This window comes from Chiloscyllium punctatum, chromosome 10 (genome assembly GCF_047496795.1).
Source record: "Chiloscyllium punctatum isolate Juve2018m chromosome 10, sChiPun1.3, whole genome shotgun sequence".
Classification (NCBI taxonomy): Eukaryota; Metazoa; Chordata; class Chondrichthyes; order Orectolobiformes; family Hemiscylliidae; genus Chiloscyllium; species Chiloscyllium punctatum.
In genome coordinates, this window is record NC_092748.1 from 75,519,440 (window position 1) to 75,544,402 (window position 24,963).

The 24,963-nt window shown below is 38.1% G+C and overlaps 1 protein-coding gene across 2 annotated transcripts in view; it reads right to left on the reverse strand.

The window, feature by feature from the left end:
- Nucleotides 1–290: 290 nt before the first annotated feature.
- heg1 (heart development protein with EGF-like domains 1) overlaps nt 291–24,963 on the reverse strand; it is a 74,834-nt gene continuing 50,161 nt past the window's right edge. The window contains exons 3-13 of one of the 2 annotated variants that reach the window (XM_072579571.1): nt 24,435–24,548; nt 22,209–22,331; nt 20,782–20,867; nt 16,491–16,549; nt 16,209–16,366; nt 13,851–13,985; nt 12,336–12,378; nt 12,200–12,237; nt 9,649–9,736; nt 7,274–7,451; nt 291–5,191 (exon numbers count right to left, since the gene is read on the reverse strand). In XM_072579571.1, the coding sequence (XP_072435672.1) occupies nt 5,048–5,191; nt 7,274–7,451; nt 9,649–9,736; nt 12,200–12,237; nt 12,336–12,378; nt 13,851–13,985; nt 16,209–16,366; nt 16,491–16,549; nt 20,782–20,867; nt 22,209–22,331; nt 24,435–24,548 (1,166 nt within the window). In that variant the 3' untranslated portion in view covers nt 291–5,047. The remainder of the gene's footprint in view (nt 5,192–7,273; nt 7,452–9,648; nt 9,737–12,199; nt 12,238–12,335; nt 12,379–13,850; nt 13,986–16,208; nt 16,367–16,490; nt 16,550–20,781; nt 20,868–22,208; nt 22,332–24,434; nt 24,549–24,963) is intronic. The other variant, XM_072579572.1, reaches the window with a different exon arrangement.

The following is a 24,963-nucleotide window of genomic DNA, read 5'->3' on the forward strand; positions in this document are numbered from 1 at the left end:
TTATGTTCATTAGTTCCTCATATATCGTTTCACTTCATGATCATGAGGAAAACCTTCTGGAGAACTAGTGAGCTATAAAGTTCAAAGTTGAATTACAATTGAGTGACACACCTAAGATTCACATGTATCTTGCTTGAAGCACCTCTAGACATCATTACCAACTATTTCTGATACCATTGTATGGTTTCAAAGTGCAGTATAAAGTGTAAAATTGAGGCATACTTCCACAATTAATATGTAATTTTACATTTCTGTACAACATCATACAGTTCTTCATTTAATTGGCTTAGATAAATTTCACAACATTTCTATCAATTTACATAGGATGACATAATACTGCTTTGTAGTTGTGTTATATTGAATTATTGCTCTTTGAAGACTTTGAGAATCTTATGAAATATAGAGTCATAGAGATGTACAGCACAGAAACAGATCCTTCATCCAACTTGTCCTTGCCGAACAGATACCCTAACATAATCCAGTCCCATTTGCCAGCACTTGGCCCGTATTCCTCTAAATCCTTCATAATCATATATCCATCCTGTTGCCTTTTACATAAACATACTAAAGCCACTCAGTCTCTCAGCAGTGAGCACACAGATGGTAGCTGGAAAAAATTATTTTTACAAAGTGTCTCTGTCCACGTCTTCATTTCTGTTGATTCATGCAGGGTAACTGCACTCATTTGGGTGGTTCTGATTGAATAACTGTTCAATTTTGGCACCATCAGGTGACAGCCCTATCCAAACTTTACACAGTCATTCAAACACACACTTCTTACAGTCGTCATTTTCACTCTTCACAGCCCTAGCATGTTAAGGCAAATTGTGCAGCCCCCCGAAGATGTTGTAAATGAATCATATTGTGCAGCATACCCCAAAGGGCTTATTTTAATCACTTTCACTGATAAGGAGTTAGACAATGACTTTATGCTGATCAATGGAAAGGGAGATCAAGGACAATGTAAAATCCAATCCAATCTCCCATTGCCCAATTTCTATAGAAAACTGGAAATTGAAATGAGTGCCCTTTGCAAGGAGTAGTGACCACCAGGCAGATTGTGACTTTCCCCACTTTGTAACTGGGAAATAAAAATGATGATTCTAATTTTGAAACTTTTTTTCACATGCCAATTCATAATGCAATTTTACTAACAGTTGAAACAATCTTTATGGTTATTTGCAGTGGCTGTAGAAAAGAGAACAATTATCTGGACAAGTATTTTATTTTTCTGCAATGTGAAACTGACTAAAACGCCAGTTTCTGAAAGTCTTTTGGAAAAACAAAAATTCATTTTCTAAATACTTTAAGCTGTAAATTTAGTTCACTTCAAACCAAGTATTAAATACATAGATATCTGCTGTCAATCAGGAATACAGAAAAAAAAAGCAACAATAACTTAGACAGAAACAACAATAAAAACTTGTTGGGTTCACATGACGTTTCCAGTGTTGAATCATACCACTAACTGCATGGGTCGTTACAAAAGTCTTAAAACACAAAGCTGGCTGGTTTTGTTCTCATAAAGAACTGCGGATGCTGGAGATCTGAAGCATACAAAAACAGAAATTGTTGGAGGGATTCAGCAGGTCTGGCAGCATCAATGGAGGGAAAATAAGGTTAATGTGTTGAATCCAGTGGTTCCAATGGTCACTCCAAGGGACTTGACACATTAACTCTGTTTTCTCTCCACATTTGTTTTCATGCTGGCTATCAGAAACTAACACACAATCATTGGAAAAAAAGTAAAACAGATTTTGCAATAACTTAGAGCAGGCAAGTGGAATGTTAGATTTTCCTGTAACATCAGCTGGGCCTCCACTGAGCACATACTTTCACAAGGTGTTCCTATATATCTTTGGTGCAGCCACCTTAGAATAGCTCCTGGTCATCCAATGCAAGATTTGGCACTATAAATAAGTACCAAAAGAAATTTAACGTTTAAGAAGTTTGGAGGCAGCCAAGATGTGAAGCTTAATCAGTTTTGACTGTTTTGTGGCTCAGATGCTGAACCCTTATGATAGAATAAAGCTACCCTAAGCTTCCAAAATGACAAAAATATCTTCAATTACTGAGGCATCTTCATTTTAGTAATGCAAAATTAACTGCTAAAATCACTCGCTAACCTTTCACTTCTGCATCCAAGTCAAAACATACTTTCTATTATTCATATTATTTTATACTGGGAGAACTTCCAATTTGTTTCAAAGCATGCAACACTTTCATATCAAAGCTACAAAAATTATCGTCTTTCTAATTCTAACAACTCATTTTAAAACAATAAAAATTGAATGCTCTAAGAATTGAGCTGCACACGCCATCAAATCTGCTCTGCAATACTAACTTTTTGATGCAAATGTAACATTATGCATAATTGTTATTTTATGTAATGGTTTAGACTACCTAATGGAATGAACATTTTTAATATATTGGCAGGTCTGAGAGAGAAGGAAGGCACTGACTTCAATTCTCACCTTCATTCTGCCATTTTTGGCTTATCTACTACAATCTCACCATGATGTAGCACTCAGCACCTGATCTGTAGCAACAAAAGTTACTGGAAGCAAATTTTCAATGTTACAGCAAAAGCTCCCAGGATAAAGATAATATATTTTCTATCACTCTTAGCTCCTTTTGGTCACATCCCATAAGAATTATGCATAGCTTACTGAATTGTGTATGAACTATGCCACTACTGATGATCACTTCGAGCTCATTGTGAAGAAACTGCAGAGGTAAAGAAATCAACAGAGGAAATTAGCATGAGAGAAGCTCTCTTTTAGTAAGTTAATTATTGTTAGTAAGTAAATCCGTAAAATGACATTGGGGAAAGCAAAATATACATAGATGGATCAAATAATGAAATAATTAAATGTAGGGATTTTAATGGAAACGCCTTTAAAACTAAGAAGTTTTAAAAAGGAACAGGGACTTTACTTAAAAGAGGTCAATGTCACCAATTTGCTGGTATCAAAAGGATTTATATTTTTTATATAACAAGGTCAATATACTTTACAGGATGTTTATCTACAGTAAGTCCACTCAAGTCATTCTGTTGATTACACTCACAGTTAATAATTAACTAATTGAATCTCAATTTCAAAGTTTTAAATGGGTGTTTTACATTCACTGCTACAATAGCAGAGGAACAGAATGAAAAAAATGTAAGAGGTAATTTTTTTGTTTAAAAAAAGGCATCGATAGCCTTCACTTCAATGTAGATTGGTAACCTACTTGATAAGAGCTATGATTGATCTTAAAGACAAAGTTGTCACATTAATTACAAGCATCAGCACAATATCAGGAAAGATTAATAAAGTTGCCTGGTTCTCTATGGAAAGTTACTAAATTGAAATGCAAAAGATTATACATGATGAGAATTTACTTTCCAAAGGAAAGCTTTCATTATCAAGAATGTCATGCCGAACTTGTTTTCCCATAGGTATTGAGTATTTATGAATAATTGCAAATGCCCAGGAAAATACCTTTAAAAGGTTCAGAAGACAGCTAGGTCCCTTTCTTAAGAAAGAAGAAAACAAGAGATTTATGAGTGAATGTGTCCAGTAAAATCAATTGAGATCAATCAAAGTGACAACCAGAAAGATGGTCAACATTCCAAAGATTCAGAAAATCTTATTATAAGCAATTTCACAAGCACCATTCACAAAAGATTACTTAGTACACAAAAAGAAATAAGTCCTTATATAAGAAAAATATGTTAAGGCAGAAAGCAGATTGGTTAGGGTGTACAGGTGAAGCTTAATTTTTACACAAAAAAGACTGACTGCAAAGAAAACTGTGCTGAATATAGAATGTGTGGAGCTTAAGCATTTGTCAAAGCGAATACTGCCCATTAAGTGGTGCAAACATCTTGAGCTGGAAGAAGGCAAGAAGATATAGGCCCAACTCATCCCATTCTAAGCCACAACTTTTCTGTTTTATGGAGCGTAGTCATAAAAAAGTCAAAAATGCTAGTCACAAAACCTGTTATCACTTTCTAAAAAGATCTTTTCTTCTCAACATTTGAGTAGCAGAGTTGCTGGCGTGTGTAAAACAAAATAAATATATATGGTCAACATACTGGAAAAAGCCACAAGTAATATATAGTCATTTCATACATATGGATTAATCTGGACCATCTATTGTGGTACAGCTGTAAATCATACTTGTAGAGGTAACAACATAGATTCTCAACGGAAATGAAGCAACATTTTCATTGGTTTGCAAGGAGAGGGTATGAAAGAAACTGGAATCTTCTGGATTTAATTGCAGTATAGAAAACCTATTGAGATTAATAAACAGAACACAGCATTTGTCACTTCCAAGTGGCTACTCAGTAACATGTTGTGCTCTGAGTGAAATGTTTAAACCATAAAAAAATTCGATTCACACTTCCCACAGTATCAGAAATAGTCTCTTTAGCTCATTTTACAGGCTGGAAGAACTAGCAAAGGAATCAATGGAGAGAAAAGGAATGCCATGCAAACAAACAGCACAGATACGCAGAGGGATTCAAAAAAGTTTCACATCAGATATTAATGTTTCCAGCATGAATAAGGCCTGAGTCCTGATAATTAGCAATGCTCCAATTCACCTGAGCAAAATGACAGCACCAGGCCAGAAATGTTAACAGTTTCCAGTCTTCCACAATTTCATCAGTTAGTGTTTCTTTTATCTGTGCGATATTATCAATTTGCCAGTCTGAAAATACTGTAATTGTTTATAAGTTATTGACAAACTAGAAAAACAAACCACAAAAACACACAATTACTCAATGTACAAGTGTCCATTTGTAAGCAAAGTCTTTGTATACTGATGCAAATAAAAGTATTCAGTACAGCTGATCAGGTCCATCACTTGTCCATCAGTGTGATCTACAGTAGCTGCTGTGAATAGTACGCTGCACTCAACATTTCCTTAACCTTCAACCAGTCCTTCACCATAAATGCTCAGAATGCAATTTTTTTGCAGTAATTCCTCATTTTACTTTTGCTTCATTGGTCCCATATTCTTTCTGACACAAAAATAAATCTCTGTTTTAACTTGGCTAAAAATAGTCTCTTCTCCTTGATTCTTCACTGCTGAAAGATGGATTGTATTGTCCAGTGTAGATGCAAGAGTAACGTGATCCTGGTAGACCACTATAAGGATGCAAACCATTCCGCTCCACTTCTGAACCTCTTAAACCAGACTGTGGAAAAAGTATGAAAGCAATAAGCACTTCAAAGAGGACATTTGTATTTATTATTCCTTTTGCTACGGAGACAAGTTAACAAAACAAGATTTAAAATTGAATGCTAAACAAGTTGGCTTTCTATTTGCAGCTGTTAGTAAGATCTGCAGAAAATATACTTGTTGTAAATATATTGTTGTAAACTGAAAGCCAGCAGTGTTCTGGATCCAAAACAGAATTTTCCCAAAATTCAAAAGCTATCCAGAATTTGTTTAAGAACATAAGAATGACTCTTTGATTAAGCCTAATCCATGATTAAATTCAATGATTTTCAACAAGACTTTTCCACTCGCTCTCAATATCTTTGATTCTCCAATGGAACAAAAATCTATCCAGCTGACATATATTCAATATGGAGCACTCACAACCCTATGGTGTAGATAATTCAAAAGACTCTCAATCCTTTAAGTGAAGGAATTTCGCAAGTCTGTCCAAAATACTTGATGTCCCATACTGAAGTGGTATCCTTGCATTCTAATTTCCCCACCCGACTCATAGCTCGCCTGACAAGACATTTCTGAATTTTATTTGTTTCAGCTGAGATCTGCTCTCATTTTTCTAAATAGGCCCAATTTAATTAGCTCCTCATCATGGAGTCATCATTTCCGTTCAAGAATGAATCTGGCGGGCCTTCACTACTGCTGTCCAAATATATTCTTCCTCAGATATGGAAACCAAAATGATACACAGTACTCCACCAATGCCATCATCAAAGCCCCGTTCATTTTCTCAAGACTTATCATTTTCTGTGTTCCTTGTACAAGGACACCCAAGTGTCTGTTTCAAGCAACTTTCATGCCTTTTGAATATGTTCTGCTTTTCTGTTCTTTCATCCAATGAGAAGAACGTCACATTTCCCAACATAATGTTCTCTCTTTAATCCTGTTGCTAACTCTCATTTACTGAGAGCAAGTTATTAATGTAACTTTATCTTAAACTAAATAAAATGTCAAGTCAATCAAAACCATTTCCCTTTAAAGTCTTCACAGCAATCAGGTAATTACAGTAAGTTTGTGGGCCTTCCCATCAGCTAGTGCCAAACTACCTCTGCCAGTTAAACATATGGTATGTGACGTTAGTCACTTAAAATCAAGAATAGTTCCTGCTAGAGTCACAGGACCCAAGGTCAATTATTTATTCACACCTTTGAAAGTTCCCCAAGTTATGCTCTGGGCATTATTGCAACTACGTCATCAAATAGAGCAGCTGATTCATACCCTAACCACATCTCTTGCTGCCCACATGTCACCTTACACATCAGCCAATCATGTGCCATCTTAGCATCATATCTACTTCCTCAACCTGGCCTACCACTCTTCCTATTCATTCATTCATACAATCACCTATTCACAAATATCTACACTGGGCCTATCAACCTGTCTTAGAATAGCCCAATGCTGAAAAGGGGAGAGTGACCAGTCTTCCCCTCAACACTACAGTATTTTGATAGAAACAAGGAATATAGGAGCAGGAGTAGTCTAATTGGCTCTCCAAGCCTTCTTTAACATTCAATGTAATCATGGGTGATCATCCAATGCAGTACCCTGTTCAAATTTTCTCCCTATATCCTTTGATCCCTTTAGAGTGAAGAACTGTAGCTATATCTTTCTTGAAATTCTTCAATGTTTTGGCCTCAACAGTTTCTACTGGCAGAGAATTTCATAGGCTCACAACATTCTAGGTGAAGAAATTCCTCCTCACTCTGTGCTAAAATATCTACTCCTTATTCTTAAACTGTGACCCCTGCTTTTGGACTACCTGGTCATCAGCAACATCCTTCCTGTATCTCTCCTTTCTAATCCTGTTAGAATTTTTCCATAAATTCTTCATGCGCTCTGCATTTCTGGGGAGCCCAGACTCAGAAGAACTCAGCCAGAAACGTGAAGGAGCATTGGAGAAGGCAAAGGTGGAAGTGCAGTAACAACCTAGCAAGGGTTGCAGAAGATCCAGGCTACTGATTAATTTTGGCATTGTATTGGTGCTCATTTTCCATCCCTAATATAAAATAATCCAAAGTTTTCATTCTGGGGTGATACTTACTGAATAGTACACATCAGTCATCTGCAACAGGTTTTTTGTGCTTCCATTCTCCTGCATCTCTATTGTTTCCCGACCCCACTCCACAGATATCCGGGGATTTTTGGGGAACTCAGCATATGGTGATCGCTGAAAATCGGCACTCTTGAAGATTAATTTGCTGATATCATTCTTGTCTCTCCTGAGAAAAAGAAAATGTAGAATGAAAAATGTGGTCACAATGATAGCATTCAAACAGAGCAAAGATTTGGGAAATAACAGATAACGTATGGAATGAACTTCGAGATGAAGTGATGATTGCAGGTACAGTTAGAACATTTAAAAGACATTTAGATAAGTATATGAATAAGACATGATTGAAGGATATGGGCTATGTACAGGCACGTTGGTCTAGTTTAGTTTGGGATTATGGTTAGCATGGATTGATTGGATCATGGAGTCTGTTTCCATGCTGTATGACTCTGACTCTATAAATCTGATAATACTCTTCTTCAGCACAACAAACATCCCAGAACAAGCTGCAAAGACAAGAACAGGCTGACATCCTCAGACTTATGGGGGAGGAATGGAGTGATTGGAAGGACGTTGAGTACGAGTTCCCAGATTGGGGGTGTTGACCTGAGCCAGTCAGGGAGCCCTGACTGACAGATGTATTCAGGGATCTCAAAGAGTCTCCTCATTCCAGGGACTGGTTCTGAACTGGCTAGTTATAGCCCATATATTGTGCATGTGTAAATAAAGGGTGACTTGGTGATGGGATACTGGCCTCTTTGCAATTATTTTATTGTTTGAGGTGATGGGAGAAAGATTTTAGAAAGACATGAGGGTTAATTCTGCTTACACAAAGAGTGGTTCATATGTGGAATCAACTTCCAAAGGAAGTGATAGATGCAGGTACAGCTACATCATTTAAAATACATTTGGATAAATACATCAATAACAAATGTTTAGAGGAATATGGGCCAAGCGCAGGTAGGTGAGATTAGTTTAGATTGGAATCATGGTCAGCATGGACTGGTTGGACCAAGAGGTCTGCTTATGTGCTGTACGACTCTATGACTCTCGACAAATCTGAGATGACTCTTTTTCAGAACAACAGAACCACTCTGAAGAAGAGTCAAATCTGACTTGAAACGTTAATTCTGTTTCTCTATCCACAGAATCTGCCAGACCTGCTGATTTTCTCAAGCACTTTTTGTTTCTATTTCAAATCTCTAGCATCCTTGATATTTTGCTTTTGTTTGAGTGTGTTACACAGTCTAGCCTGTAGACCACTGGCAGTCTACAGACGTGTGCAAAACACAAGTCACTGAAGGCAACCTGACAGTTGAGGTGACATGCAACAACAGGCCAGAATTCTCATCCTCACAAAACAACATGACTTCACAGAACTAGACTGGGTCTTGCGTGTGCAGAGCATAAGTCATCATAATAGCCAGCAACAAGAATATTTTAAAGGAAAATATGTATTTCTTGTTATGTAAGGAGGTAAAAAGTTATCATGTGTTGCCAGGAATATATATTTCAGGTTACACTCAGATCAGCTGTGATCTTATGAAATTAGAGACAAAATAACTGTAGATGCTGGAATCCAAAGCAGACAAGCAGGAGGCTGGAGGAACACAGCAAGCCAGGAAGCATCAGGAGATGGAAAAGTCAGCATTTTGGGTATAACCTTTCTTCAAGAGGATTGGGTTATACCTGAAACATTGTCTTCTCCACCTCCTAATGCTGCCACTGCCTGGCTTGCTGTGTTCCTTCAGCCTCATGATGATCTTATCGAATGACAGAGTGGGCTTGAGAGCTGAATGGTGTATTCCTGCTCCTAATTTATGTGTTCATATTTGCAGTATATGCATAAAAACGTCAATTGATTCTTGTACAAATTAATGAGTTACCTTTCATTTTTAATTTTACAAAGCATTCCATGTAAGTTTAACAATCTAGTTGCAATACCGCAGCAAAATATTTAGAGTTCCAACAAGTTCCGTTAAATCTGATGAGATTTTTGCAGTGCCAAGTTAAAACTAGTGAGGTCAGACTGGTAGCATCACTTGCTCTACCTAAGTAGTCCACAGATAAAAGTGTTTGACAGCAACTGAAAATACTACTGGTGTTATGAAAATACAGGTATATTTCAGGCTATGTTCAAAGCTGTAGCACAAATGGAAAATTCCAATGACTATGTAAACAACATATTCATTGCTCTTATCATGAGAAAATCTAAAGTGTACTGTGGCCATATTCTGAATTCCACATATAATTTTATGTACATATTTACAAGCCATCCTGTACAAATATTCCAACAAATTGCAACTGCTCACATTACCAGGCTGTGACACAGTCAATCAGAGCAAAGGTTGATCCCCTGTACACACCTGCAACATGTGATTGTTAATGCAATGCCCAAGATAAGGAGCAAGCCTCCTCCAGCTGCAGCAATCACCACAGTGATGAGCTTGTAAGCTTAAAAAAAGATAAAAAAAATTAAATGAATTAAAAAGAAAATAGCATTTTATTATTCCTAATCTTAATGCACCAAACTCAACCAATTTAACATCAACATTTCACAAATGTGTTAGATTTCCTATGTTTATAATTTGTGAAACAGAAAGTCATTATGTATCTCAGTTGGGATTAACTACTTTTAGTTTTCTCATTTTTCTTCATCACTGATGTGAATGCTTGATTTGATCAATTGAAACTAAAGGCATCACATGTTCATCCCTAATTCGAAGCAAAGCAGTTAAAACTGTCATGTAAAACATGGAAGGTGCACTGAAATTGATAATTCAGAGCTGCCTGCAGAATGCTAAATGGTGCACAACCAAGGACTGAAAATAGTTCACCATGACCATCCCCAGGGCAATTAGGGATGGGCAACAAAGTACAGACTTAGCTAGCAACAGGCCCATCCCCAGAACAAATGATTTTTTAAATAAGTTCTTCTGAACAGCCTAAAGATGCTGTGGTCTGCTAGGTGTATCAATATAACGTAGCATGTGGCGAAGGCCTGTGCAGTCAATCTATGTGAGATTCACTTAAACCAGCATTCCTTCTAAACAGCATAGCCACATGGCTGCTCTGCGGGCCAGCGCAGGGTGGCATGCTTGGCACGCCAAAGCTGTTCGCAGCACAGACATGCTGCATACAGGCCTCAGAGAAGGTGCAGAAGAAAGCAAAAAGTTTACGAGAATATTGATTTCTGCCCCACACAATCATGTCTCTTGCACAATGCCATAACGACACTACTCACTGATCATCAGCAACATATAAAAGATAACAATCTCTGTTGAGCTCTTTTTTTGAATGGGGTTACTTCGGTAATTGTAGTTGTTATTTTGTTGTACCCCATTTCCTGATTTCTCAGTGAAACTGCAGTCGAATTTAGACCAAATAGTACCAGCAGGTGCTCTACCAGACAAACTTCTTTCTTTGCATATTTTAGAAGGAAAGCAATCTGATAACTGGTGAAATACTGGACAAGCATGTTTAAGATGTTAAACATAAGGCAAATTAATTTATATAAAACACATGTCAAAACATATTTTAATTGATCCTTTACAATTCTGAAGGCAAAGCTATTTGTAGAAACAGTGCCAAAGTTCAACCGTGGTTTTTGAATAAAAATGTAGACATTCTTGTCAAGACTGTGAATTTGTCTCCCCCTTGTGGTCAGACCAGTGAGCTGGAACAAAACATGTTGGAACACTAAGGACGAAAAACCTGAGTCCACATCCAGGGTTGCTGCAAACTATCATTGACACCTCCATCACCAAAGCTGTGTTCTCTCCAATCAATGAAAATTACATGCATGTAGGGGAAGACACAAAAGAGAAATGAAAAACTTTTATTTTTGGGGTGATTCGCTTCTATATGCTACAAGAAGCACCAGGACCTATATAAGTCCCAGAAGCCATACCTTAAATATTCATTCTCCCCAATATTGTTGCATAGTAGGCAAAGTAGCAGTACCATCTACAATACACATGGCAGCAAATTAGCAAGTCTTCTTCAATTACACCTTCCTAACTCATGACTTCTACCACCTCGAAAAACAAGTGATGCAGATCATATAATTAGAAAATCCCTACAGTGTGCAAGCAGGCTATTTGGCCCATCAAATCTAAACTAACCTTCCAAAGAACATCCCACGCAGACCCACAAACCTACCCTGTCCCTGTAACCCTGCATTTCCCATGGCTAATCCGCCTAGCCTGCGTATCCCTGGACACTATGGACAATTCTGCATGGCCAATCCACCTAATCTGCATATCTTTGGATTGAGAGAGGAAGCTGGAGCACCCAGAGGAAACCCACGCAGACATGGGAAAAATGTGCAAACTCCACACAAACAGTCAACCGAGGATGGAATCGAACCTGGATCCCTTGCACTGTGAGGCACAATGAGCCACAAATACAATAGAATACCACCATATCAGGTTCCTCTCCAAGTCACCACACCACCCTGACTCAGAACTATATCCACTTTCCTTCACTGTGGTTGTGTCGTAATTCTGGAACTTGCTCTGTAATAGCACTGTGGATGTCCCTACATCAGACATCCTGCAACAGTTCATAAATGTGGCTCATCATTACTTTCCCCAGGGGAATTGGGGATGGACAGTAAATACTAGCCTTGCCAATGCTGCTCATGTCCTATTAAAAAATATTACCCAAATCACGGCATTAACAGAAAGCTAATGAAAAAAAGGTTGGAGTCAATCTATTTCCTATTTATAATGTCAATCAGAGAGCTCAAATCTTTTGGGAGGTTCACATTAACATTGACATTTTATATGAATAATTTATGTCCCATGGCTCCTCACTGTGTTCATTGATGTATCAGGAATGCCATAGCTGGAGCAACTGAACAGTGGTGTCTCATTTCATGTTATACTAAACATTAAAGAAAACCTGGTTACTTACGATTTTTGCAGTTGAATCCTCCAAATCCGAACATACAACTGTGAGTTACAACAGAGAGAAATCAATATAATTTTTCACCAGATAATGATTTGTTAAATTTGTGATCAAGGCTAGAATAATTTTGCAATCTACTTACGGAGCACAAGTTCCATTCTCTCGTTTGTAGCCATCATCGCATGCTGAAATTAAAAAAATAAAAGTGACTATATGCCACTACCAAAACATTAAAATGATTTCCATATCTTCATTCATACATGACTGCAGGTTAGCAGCAGGAATGGACCATACGGTCTTTGGAAACCCACTCTGCCATTCATTATGATCATGGTTCATCTTGTGATTCAAATCCACCTTCCTGACCACTCCCCATACCACTGGACTCACACAGGGAATAAAACTCAATCCATTGCAGCCTTAAATGTATTCAGCACTGGAGCATCCACAATCCTCTTGGGGGGAGAATTGCAAAGATTCACAATATTTTGAGTGAAGAAATGTCTCCTCATCTCTGTGCTAAATGATTGGCCCTTTTTCTTGTGAGTGACCCCTCAAGGTTTAGATGTACCAACCAGTGGAAAAAAATCTCCCAGCATCCAACCAACAAGCCCCTTCAGGAATTTGTATGATCAATTTGGTCAGCTGTCATTCCTCGAAACTCTGAAGAAGCTAGGCTCAACTTATTCAGCCTCTCTCACCCCATGGACCAATTCAATGTGTCTTCAATTTACTGCTTCTAATACAAGTATATTGTTCCTTAAAGTGAAGACCCAAAATGCACAGAATATTCAAGGTCTGATGCTACCAAAGCCCTGTACAATTGCATAAGGCTATTGTTGTATTCCAGTGCCCTTGTGATAAATGACAATATGCCTTATGCCTTTCTAATTGCTTTCTGTAACTGGATGCTAGTATTTATTATTCATCCCTAATTTCCCTGGAGAAAGTAGTTGTGAGCCATATTTGGGGTACAGTTCCTTTAAATAAACTGGTTGGACTACAATCTAGTGTTTTGTGACTTCTGACTGTCCATTCTAGTCCAACACCTCCATTATCTCCACATCATGTTGTAGGATTGTCCACAATGCATTCCTGGTACATACATGCCCACAATCTCTCAGGGCATCAATATTTGCAAATCTTACGCATTTTAAAACATGTTCTGCTTTTCCATTCTTACAGGAAAAGAGATTAGCTTCACATTTCCGCACATTATATTTCATCTGCCATTGTGTTGCCCACCCACTTAACCTGTCTGTATGTCATTGCACTCTCTCTGTGTCTTCCTTACAGCTTACCTTTCTGCCTAGATTTTTAAATATTTTCTAATCAACCAGTTAAGAAATGCATTGATACCTATTGCACTCATTTGGAGCAAATGGGACTTGAACCAGGGTTTTCTGGTTCAGATTTAGGGGCACTACTACTGCATTTCAAAAACCCTTGTCTGGCTGTTTCGCATTTTAGCTATTTTTCCATCAACCTGTTCAGATATGCTATACACTCCTCTGGAACAGGTGAAAGTTTAATCCAGCCCTCCTAGCTTAGAGGTAGGGACCCTATCATTGGGCCACAATAGCCCTTCGCCTAGCTTTTATCATCATAAAACATAGCGAATAGTCATTGTTGCAGTTCAACTGTTAGCATAACACACCTCGACATGAAGGATCCATGGTGTTGTATTTGAAGTAACCATCTTTACACTGGCAGTCTGCAATCCCATCATGATCAAAGCATTCTGCAGTTGCATTGTCACATTCAGGCACTTTCAAGCTACATAGTTTTTCAGCTGTGAATGAAAAATAGTATTTAATTAGTATTTAGCTTCAATCTCCAAATTCTACTTGTCAATTTCAATGGATTGCATTTGTTAATTTCAAATCTCCACTTTCTTAAAAGGGATTCATGGATCCTGAATTCAACAAATCTATTAAAATCAAAGATGATAATTAAAGCAAGTAGTCTCTAACTGTACAAAGTTAAAAATCACACAACACCAGAATATAGTCCAACAGGTTTAATTGGAAGTACTAGCTTTCGGAACGCTGCTCCTTCATCAGGTGGTTTGTGTCCTCCACTATCACCTGATGAAGGAGCATCGCTCCGAAAGTTAGCGCTTCCAATTAAACCTGTTGGACTATAACCTGGTGTTGTGTGATTTTTAACTTTGTGCACCCCAATCCAACACTGGCATCTCCAAATCAATCTCTAACTGAACATAGTAATAGTCAACAGGAAAGAAATTATAAATTAATTGCACAGATTAATCATTAGAATCATAAAGACAAGTTTATTATTAATTTTTAATTAAGGTTAAAATACAGGGTGACATCTTACATACCAATAATAGCAAATACGCATAACATTCCTGGATACCTCAATTCTATAACTCAACACTATTATAGAATTAATCAATACTATAACTCAATACTTGTGAAACAGCCCCATCTTTTATTTTTCATTCTGTAAATTATTCAACACACTGTAAGGATGGAAAAATGACATCTTACATTAAAATGGCAATACTTCTTGAGTGACCTGATGCATAAGAATTTTAAATTGTAGGTTTGTGGCAGGAAGCAATCTTAATACATTCTTGTTTTGGTAGCTTTGAAAGAGGATTAACTTGTCTTAACAGAAAGCATTAAACAGTGCATAGGCATCAGTCTGAGTTTAACACAGCGTGCAGTAAAATTCTGAAACAATGTCAAAAATTGCAGAACTAGCTCTGGACCCAAAATGTTAAGTGTTCTTTCTCTCCTCAGATGCTTCCTGACCTGCTGAGTTCTCAATTAATTACTACTTTTGTTGCAGATTTCTAGCATCTGTAGTCCTTTGCATTATCATAGTGGAGTAAAATTCTACTATTTTAGCCCATCAATGAGAGATGTGATGAACAATTACAGAGCCCAAGCCTAAGTGTAAGTAATTTGTGGTTTTATTCATGTTACATGGTACAAAATGTTATAGTTAAAGAGATCAAAATGATGGCTGTAGTGGGAAGTAGAAATTTTATGCTGTTGTGGCAGGCAAATAAGTTGAGGTTAAATTCAAGATGTATGGTTAACCAGCACACAGCCTGAAGCTGGCTCATGCTATTGCCACCCTGGAAATACAAATAATCATGGATTCCAAAATAGCTCTATAAGATTTCCAGCTTCATTGCCAGGCTAAGTATCAACATGATGAATACAAAAAAGTCCTCTTGTTCAAAAAGGAGAGTTTTCAGAAAGGTATTGGATGAATAACTGAAGAGAGAACAAAAATGCATAGCTATGAAGAAAGGGTCCCATTGCTGAGTGGCTGTTAGAGAGCACTGCACAAGCTTGACAGTCTGAATGGTTTCCTCCTATGCTATAACCATTCTATCATTTTTTATTACACCTTTAATTCGGAGAAGCTGGGTCTGTTGTCCTTGGAAGAGAGAACACGCTATAAGAATATTCAAAACCATGAGGTGTTTAGATGGGGTAAATTGGGAAAAACTGAAAACCTATTTCCATTGAAAGAAGGCTCAAAACCAAAGGATACAGATTTATGTAATTGGTAAAAACAAAAGCAACAGCAACATGAGGAAAGCTTTTTATTTTGGAACCAGGGAGATAGAATCTGGAATACACTGCCTAAGAGTGTAACAGAGACAGATTCAATTATGGTTTTCAAATGGGAATTAAATAATCATTTAAAGAGAAAGCATTTGGAAGGCTATAGAGAAATTGCAGCTTTAGGAACTAATAGGATTGTTCCTTTGGAGTGGCGCTCCAAAAGCTAGTGCTTCGACATAAACTTGTTGGATTATAACCTGGTGTTGTGTGATTTTTAACTTTGTCCACCCCAGTCTAACACCAGCACCTGCAACTCTGTGTTTAAGTATAGGAAGTAGTTATCAGTGGTTTACATCTATTGGATTAAATTAGCACTTAATCTATTGTTAGGTCATCACAACTAAAAAGCAGAAGATTGATTGTATTGACTGTAACAGTGGCTACATGAAAGGCTGTTTTGTTTTTACCTTTATATGATAGCTGATAATTCATAACAAACTGGCAGCTTCCAGTCTTAGATCTGCAACGCTCAATGTAATTTTGCACACTACTCAGTACCTCACGTCCTGTCACATTGGCTGGGAGTACAAACATGTTCAAGACAGACACACTGTCTTCAGTCTCACTGCAAACAACATGTTAAATTGTTAGTATTGTCACCCAGTTTAGTTAAAGTTCATCAGATATTTATGTGATTATTAAATTACACTGGGGCTTTCACCAATTCAATACAGTTTGTTTTATCTTACCTTAAATCTGCAATAACAGATGTGTAGTATCCATTTAAAGAATAGAGAGATGCATTAACCTATGGTAAAAGAAACAAAATATATGTAATACCTAATACCTATACTTGTTTTAAAAAACCTCTTAACAGGATAGGTTCCTGAACCAAACCCAGAGACTATCTCAACTCTAAATGACATTTTCATTGGCTCTTAAATTCAAACACAGAACATGAATTGGCTCCCATTCAGAAAAATGTTATCCTTGGACCCAAGCTTCGTAATGATTTAAAGCTGTCGACTTCTCCAAGTTTATTGTAATCCCTCCAGAGCAACCCTTTTTCCACCTCTTCCATTAAAACAGACTAAAGTGTGGTGACTGATAGTGCAAATAGGAAAGCATGTACAAGACTGAAATATCCATCAATTTCTCAGCTCCGGTCATTCTATTGACAGAGGGATCCTTACAGAAAAAAAACACAATTCAGTCAAACATTTCAGAGATGTAAGTTCTACTTCAGTTTATTAATTTGATTCACTGCAGTGAGGGTTTACACTGCTCCCCACTGTACTTTTGATCATGTGCACAAGTCACTTTAATGAGTTGAATTAGTTTGGACTATCAGCAGACACACCCTGCAAAGGAACCTGCAGCAGTGAGGCATTTCAATAAAGCCCAAGCTCAGGTTGAGCAAGTTGGGAGCATTATCTGTCCGCGGGATAGACCATTATCAAATCAAAAGCCAAGCCTGCACAATGTTCAACATCATTCACAGCTGCTCAAACAATGAAACAAAATCTTGGAACTTCCTCTGTTACTGCATTTCGATATGGCGAAGTGCAACAAGACCTGGACAATGTCCAGCCTTGGGTTGCTACATGGCAAGTAACATTTGCACCATTCAGGTGCCACACAATGACTATCTCCAACATGAGAGAATCCAACTATTGACTCTTGACATAGGTGTAACTACCATCACTCAAACTCCTACGATTAGCATCCTAGGGGTAATGATTGACCAGAAACTGAACTGGCCTGGACATATAAATACTGTGGGTACAAGAGCAGATCAGTGGCTAGGAATCCTACAAGTAACTGACCACCTAACTTCCCAAAGTCCATCCACTGTCAACAAAACACAAATCAGGACTGTGATAAAATACTCCCCACTTGCCTGGACGAGTGCAGCTTTCAAGCAACTCTCAAATGTTAAACAGTGCAGTTAAGTCTCAAGACACTTGGCACATCCAGGACAAAGACTGCTTAATTAGAAACACATCCAGAAACATTTACTCTGTCCACCACCAGCACTCAGTAGCAGCAGTGTGTACTATCTACACTGCAGGGATTCAATGAGGGCCCTCAGGCAGCACCTTCCAAGGCCATGACCACAATAATCTAGAAAGACAAGCATATACATGGGAATACCACCATCTACAAGTTTCCCTCTAGGCCATTCACCATCTTGACTTGGAAACATGTTGCCATTTCTTCAGTGTCACTGAGTCAAAATCTGAGAACTTCCTCTGTTACTGCATTTCGATATGGATTCCTTCTGTATCTGACAAGTCGTGAACGATGCTGATCACTGTGCAATCATCAACAAACACTCCTGCTTCTGAATTTCTGATGGGGGGAACAGCACTGTGGGTCTACCTACACCAAATAGACTGCAGGGGTTCAAGAAGGCAGCTCACCACCAAATTGCCAGGGCAACCAGGGAAGGGTATAAATACTGGCCCATCCAGCAATATTCCAATCCCACGGACAAATAACCTAAAAAAAGGTTGCAAATCAGAGGGAATGGCCTCAAGTTAGACAGTCAGAGGTCAGGAGGTGCGCCAACAAAATGGTGCCAATCAAGTCAGGTTGAAAACTCTAAAATCAATCTCACAACGTTCAACAGGATTACAGCCCAATTAACCTATCAAAGTTAAAGCAGTAGGCAATTAATGTTGGTCTAGCCAGCATCACTATCATCTCATGAATGAAAAAATAACCAAGAACGAAAGAAGAGTCAGTGGACAAAAGAGTCAGTAGACTACATTCTCTCCACAAACACTTCCAGACCTACTGTGTTGACCCAGCAATTTCTGTTTCTATTTCTGAACTTTAAACAGAGACTCGCTGCACTCTGATCTCCTTTCAAATATGGATGCTATCAACCTGCTGATATTGTGATGGGTGGCTACTCCTAAAGTATGTTAAAGACTCAGCATGCTGAATATATCAGAGCAGCAATGTTGCCAGGGGCAAAGCCGAATGGGGGAAGTGCTCCATAAGTTCATTGCCATCCTTTGAAATAAAATAAAGTTCATGGTCACTGTTGGTTGCACAGCTGTTGGCAGGCTAAGGCCATGTGCCCAATGAGGTTTGCAGTTCACCCTCATGAGGACACACACATCAACAACCACCTTCAACAGATGCAGCCTTCAGCAGCACTACTGCTTTGACATAGCGAGGAGGTTGAGTCTTCAGCACAGTGAGCATAACACCCTCATGTTCTCCCTGCCCTTGGGCATCACCTCTGTGTCTATCTGCACCAAGGCACTGCATGTGTTGCTGGCAGAATGCTCCTCATCAACAATTTGTCACCACCAAAACAACTGGGCCCAAAGGTCAGTGATGGCCTTGCTTGCTACCAGCAATGTAGGAATGACTGCCTGGTACCCTTGCTTTGCCCAAACTGCCCTTGCACAAATGCCTCTGTGCGTCCACATGAAACACTGAGAGCTCTGATCAGGTAGTGACCACTGTGTGCCAATGCATGAGCTCTTCTCTGCACATTCCACCACATATGCAACAACAGGAACTGCCTCACTCTATAATTTCTCCCTGCTGTCCTATTCAATCATCATATTTTCCATTGATTGCATTGATAATCTCAGTCAGACCTGAAACAGGCTCCCAAATGGTTTGTGGGCTGCCTCAAATTGAGACCCAAAACTCTAGCCAAGACTTCTCCATCAAAATTACTGGGAGTGGCAACATGTTAAGAAAAGAATATTATACTTGATACTGTATTTTCCCAGCATATGTAAGTACAACATCATCCCCACCACACACACACACACACACACACACACACACACACACACACACACACACACACACACACAACCATCACCACCACCCTCAAATGCAAATTCAGATGGTTAGATGTTCATATATTTAAATTCTTTCATACTGAAGTCTCTAGTTCTCATTACTTGTGAATTATGGTACATGTAATTATTCAATAAATTTAATAAAACACCAGAATTTTATTTCCTGTCCTAAAAACAGCTGCAGAATCAATTGACATGAGATGGAAGAATTCTAATCACATGTTTGCTTGCCACAAAGTAATGTATACTTCATCAGAGCTGAGTCCATTATTTGCATGATTAAGCTGCACTGTAATTTAGTAACAAATTTGTACTTTGGTTAGTCTGAGTTACATTAAACAATTGAAATATACCATTTTGTTTGGCATGTACGTATATAGAAGGTCAAGCTAAAATGCCACCGATGTAACAAAAGACAACAATAAATTTCTTCAGGTATTTAAAGTTTGAAGAAATCTACATTTGTAGTTCCTCCCCCAAGCACTATTTCTTTCATGCAATTTTTATATGAAATTTGCAGTGCCTGTTTTAGCCAACTTCATTGCCTCACACCTTTGGTACTTGGCAACATCTTCAACCTCATAACATTTTCCTAAGGTTGGAAAGAGCAAGAAAAGCAAAAACAAAATCAAGTTGGAAAATTATTACATGAAGAATCATCCAAGAAAATTTTGAGACTAAAGCAAACATGAAGACTGTATAAAGACACAAGGAAGACAATACTAACTGATAACCTCTTGCCAAGCTGCTGACAGCATATTTTCAACATGGAGCCAGATGCCATTGCATAATGAGATCAATACTGCACTGAGGCAGGCATGTCATGCTAAATATACCAAACACTGATCGCATTCCTGAAGAAGGGATTATGCCCAAAACGTCAATTCTGCTGCTCCTTGGATGCTGCCTGACCTGCTGTGCTTTTCCAGCAACACATTTTTCAGCACTGATCACACACATGTAAATGGCGGGCAAACAGCATATTTCCTTTTTTGTTGGTGTTTTACAAATTTATCTTTCATATTTTACAATATTTTAATTAAGATGGAAAGGTACTTTAGAAGTCAGTGCAAGGTGGAAGTAGATTATGGAGTTATGTATAACCGAGCTAAATAAGAAACGTTAACTAAATAGGTCACTAAATGGAGAAACAAAAATTAAAACCAGAGATTGTTCATATCATCACTGGTTTGCAAGCAAAACTTACCATTTTTAAAATTTCACTTTCTATATCCTGTATTCTTGACACATGGGATTTATTGCCACTGTAGAAAACACCTGCAAAGGTCTTTGCTATGGAACAATAAAAATAGATTACATTTAACAACTACCTGTGTAAAACTAAAAAAACAAATTATTCAGATATGGCTTTACTAAACTTCCAATCTTCAGTGCAGCATTGGGAGGTGCTAAGGTGCATTCTATTAGATGTCCAAACAAGTCACACTAGTCTACAAAGATACGCAAACAATTATTCAAAAAAGAAATCAGCTTTCTGCTGGTGTCCTGCTAAACAATTTTTCATTTAAACAACACCACTTAGAAGCATAAGGGCAGCAGATACTTGAGGTCACTATCACCTGCAAGTTCCTCTCCAAGACGCATGACATTCTGACTTGGCACCATATCATATTCTTCCATCGCAGCTGAGTCAAAATCCTGGAACTCCCTCCCTAATAGCTCTGTGCCTCTTCGTATGAACTGTAGTAGCTTAGCACTACCTGCATAAGAGCAACTAAGAATGGACAATAAATGCTGGCCCAGTCAGTGAAGCCCACATCACATGAATGGACTGAAGGCAAAGTTTTCCTATCAGTGTTCCTCGTCGTATAGAGTGCATTCCTATAATCTGTAAATAGTTACAGAAATGCAATAAGATAGATTTGTTTTTAAAACTCTTCTTGTAAGACCAGAAAGTGACTACCCTCAGATGCACTAGACCATGTAAGAACCCACACACCTACAAGATACAAGGCAGCACACACTATATAACAAGTCAATCAATTAAAAGCAAAATACTGTGGATGCTGGAAAAGGATGTAAAGATGCAAAAAAAAAAGAGAACGGTCTCAGGTGAATTCAGGTACTGGAGTTGCTGGAGCTGTTCTCCCACTAAGAGGTGATTTGATACAGGTACTCAAAATAATACACGGTCTGGACAAAATAGACAGGAAAAAAAAAGCTATTTGCAAAACAGCCTAGAATCAGAAGACATTGATACAAGCTGAATGGCAAAACAAGTGAAGTGCACATCAGGAAAGTATTTTCACAGATTGAGTGATTAGGATCTGAAATGCCTTACTTGAGAATGCGATGGAGGCAAGTCTAAAAGAGAATTGGATGACTACTTGGAAAAAAAATTCCAGGGCTACTGGAAAGCAGGATTAGATGAGTAGCTCTTACAGACAGGCATTCTGCTGCAAAAATTCTGTGATTTTCTGATTCTCTTATGGTGACATATGTTGCAATTGCAATTCATGTGGTTGTGCAAATGTTTTGGCTAATGAGGATGGCAGTGGAGAAGTCAGATGGAAGCAACTTAAGCTTTTTAAAATCTGTTTCTAATGTCTCTTGCATGACAGAAGCTAAGGGCTCCACAAATTGCATCTCCAGACAAACAAATCATTTTCTTACCCAAAGTGCATCTTGCTCCCTTCTCAAGGTAGTAACCAGGGTAACATTTGCAAGTGAAGGAGCCCAAATTATTAATACATTGTGCCCGAGATGGACATGGATTTGAACGACATTCATCCACATCTGCTTAAAGAAAAGAACAAATTATGAAGGAGGAATTAAAACTGGCTAAGAAGTAACAAAGAAACTTAGTTTAAAAAAAGTTTATTTCATTAAGTGACACAATAATACAAAGTAAAATAAGATGATGTTAAGTGAATTACATGAAGATGCCATACTATAATTAATTGATCATTTCGAAATTTAGTGATGACATGAATTTTTATTTGCTTTTATTTCTGTCATGAGGATACGAAGCATTTCCTTTATTCTTCATTTCCTACTAGCATTCTAGACTGTGTTGAAAGTTGGACCAAGTCACTTGCAGCACTGCCTGTTGAATGGACAATGACAACATGTACTTAATTGGCATCTTTGATGAAACAGAACATTCCTAAGAACTGCACAACAGCTTTATGAAAACAACATTGGACAGAATCACATTAGGAGATATCAGGGCAAATGACCAAACGGTTAGTCAGAGGTAGGTTTTAAGAAACATCTTAAAGGAAGAAAGCAAGGGAGAGAGACAGAGAATGGAGTGTAGCTAAAGCTTATGGTTAGGCAAGTGATAGAATGGATCCTATCGATGGAGCAAGTAAAATCTGGATGCTCAAGAATTGAGAATTAGATGAGCATGGCTATTTCGCAGGATTGTGTGATTTGAGGGAATTACAGATGCATGGACAAGTAAGGCCATGGGATAAATTTGAAAACAAGGAATGTTTACATTGAAATATTGCTTGACTTAGTTGTCAATATGAGTGAATACAGGGATGATGAATGAAAACAACTGCGAATAAGGGTAATGGCACCAGGGTTTTGGCTGGTTTCAACTTTTCAAAGGTTCTAAGTTGGCAACTGGCTTTGACTGCATTGGTATAGGAGAAAGCGAGGTCTGCAGATGCTGGAGATCAGAGTTAAGATCGTGCTGCTGGAAAAGCACAGCAAGTCAGACTGCATCCGAGGAGCAGGAGAATCAAAGTTGTGGGCCAGAGCCTTTCATAAGGGGAAAAAAATTAAAATATAAAATTTAAATTTAATTAAGAATTAAAATTAATTTGTAAAAAATGATCCTTGCATTGGTATAGCCAAGTCAATCGGTAGCAACGGTGCTGAAAATAGATAGTCTTGGTGATGGCAGAGATATGCAATCAGAAACAAATCTGATGGTTAACAATTTGGTTCAGGCCAAAATAGTTGCCAGGAAATAAATTGATAGTCACGGAATGGAGTTTGTAATGGGACTAATATCAATGCTTTCGCTCTCCCCAATATTTAACTGGAGTAAGTTGCTGCTCACCCAGTATTGGATGTTGGACAACAGTCTGATAATTCTTCTACTGTTGTTGAATTGAGAGGGAGAGCTGTGTTGTCAACATGTTGGATGTTGTGAACGAGAGGCAGCACATAGATGAGTAATAGAACACAGAACTGTACAGCACAGGAACAGGCCTTTCAGCCAATTGTAATACTATTCTAAAACAATCCCACTGGATTATGCACATGGTCCATATCCCTCTCTTCTCTGCCTGTTCATGTGTCGGTCTAAATGCCTCTTAAACTTTGTTATTGTATCTGCTTCAACCACTTCCCCAGGCAGTGTGCTCCAGGTATCTATTACCCTCTGTATAAAATACTTTCATCATACATCTCCTTTAAACTTTTCGCCTCTGATCTTCAACCTAGGTTGAAACTAGGATGCTTTGCACAGGGACACACATGCAGCTGTTGCAATTACACAAGATGCATCTTATGCCACTTAGCTTGCTTTCTTAATGCTCCCTCATTGTGATAACTTGGAGGCTGCTAGCCTCCGTATAGTTAACATTGCTTTTCCAATGCCTGCTTCACTATTCAAATTGACCATGGCTGATTATTCAGCTCACCACTTTATTCCCACTTTCTCCCATGCCATTTGATCCACTTAGCCTTAAGGGCTCACTGACTTTAATATTGTTAATGGACTCCAACCTTATTACAAATGCTTCAGCAGGGGGGATGGTCAGGGTGGGGGGGGGGGGGGAGGAGGGGGTGGAATTCCACTCATGGTCTTATTCCAATTTTGTTGGAATGATGCATTGCTCTTACAGAAGTCTTGTAACAGATCATAGGAGAAAATTATACCTTTGCTGCAGTTCACCCCTTGCCAGTTGGATGGGCATACACACTTTTTACATTTGTTACAATGACTGATACAAGTGCCTCCATTAAGACAAGGATTTGAGATGCAAAGATTCTCTGTTTCAAAGAAAGTAAACAATTTATTAACATTGAGTTGATGGCCAGTGGACTTCTTGTTTCATCTTATATTCCAATATATTTGCAATATTAGCAACCCGTTCATTGACGACATATCAGCCATCTGCTAAAGGAAAAAGAAAGTGTAAGTTTAGCTATTTAAAAGGGAATATTGTGCTGAAAGAAGTGAAATTTCTCAATTGCTAACTTAGTTTAATTTCGGTCTGAATGCTATTCCAGCACATTGCGTGAGTACTTGAATACAATGTTTGCAATAATAACATTACACAGATATAAAGAAACCAACAGTTTTCAAATACAATGCATGATTCTAGACAACATATATCTACTAACATTTCTTAGAAAGTGAAGACTGACCACATAAGCTAAGAATATTACATAAAAATGGTTAGCA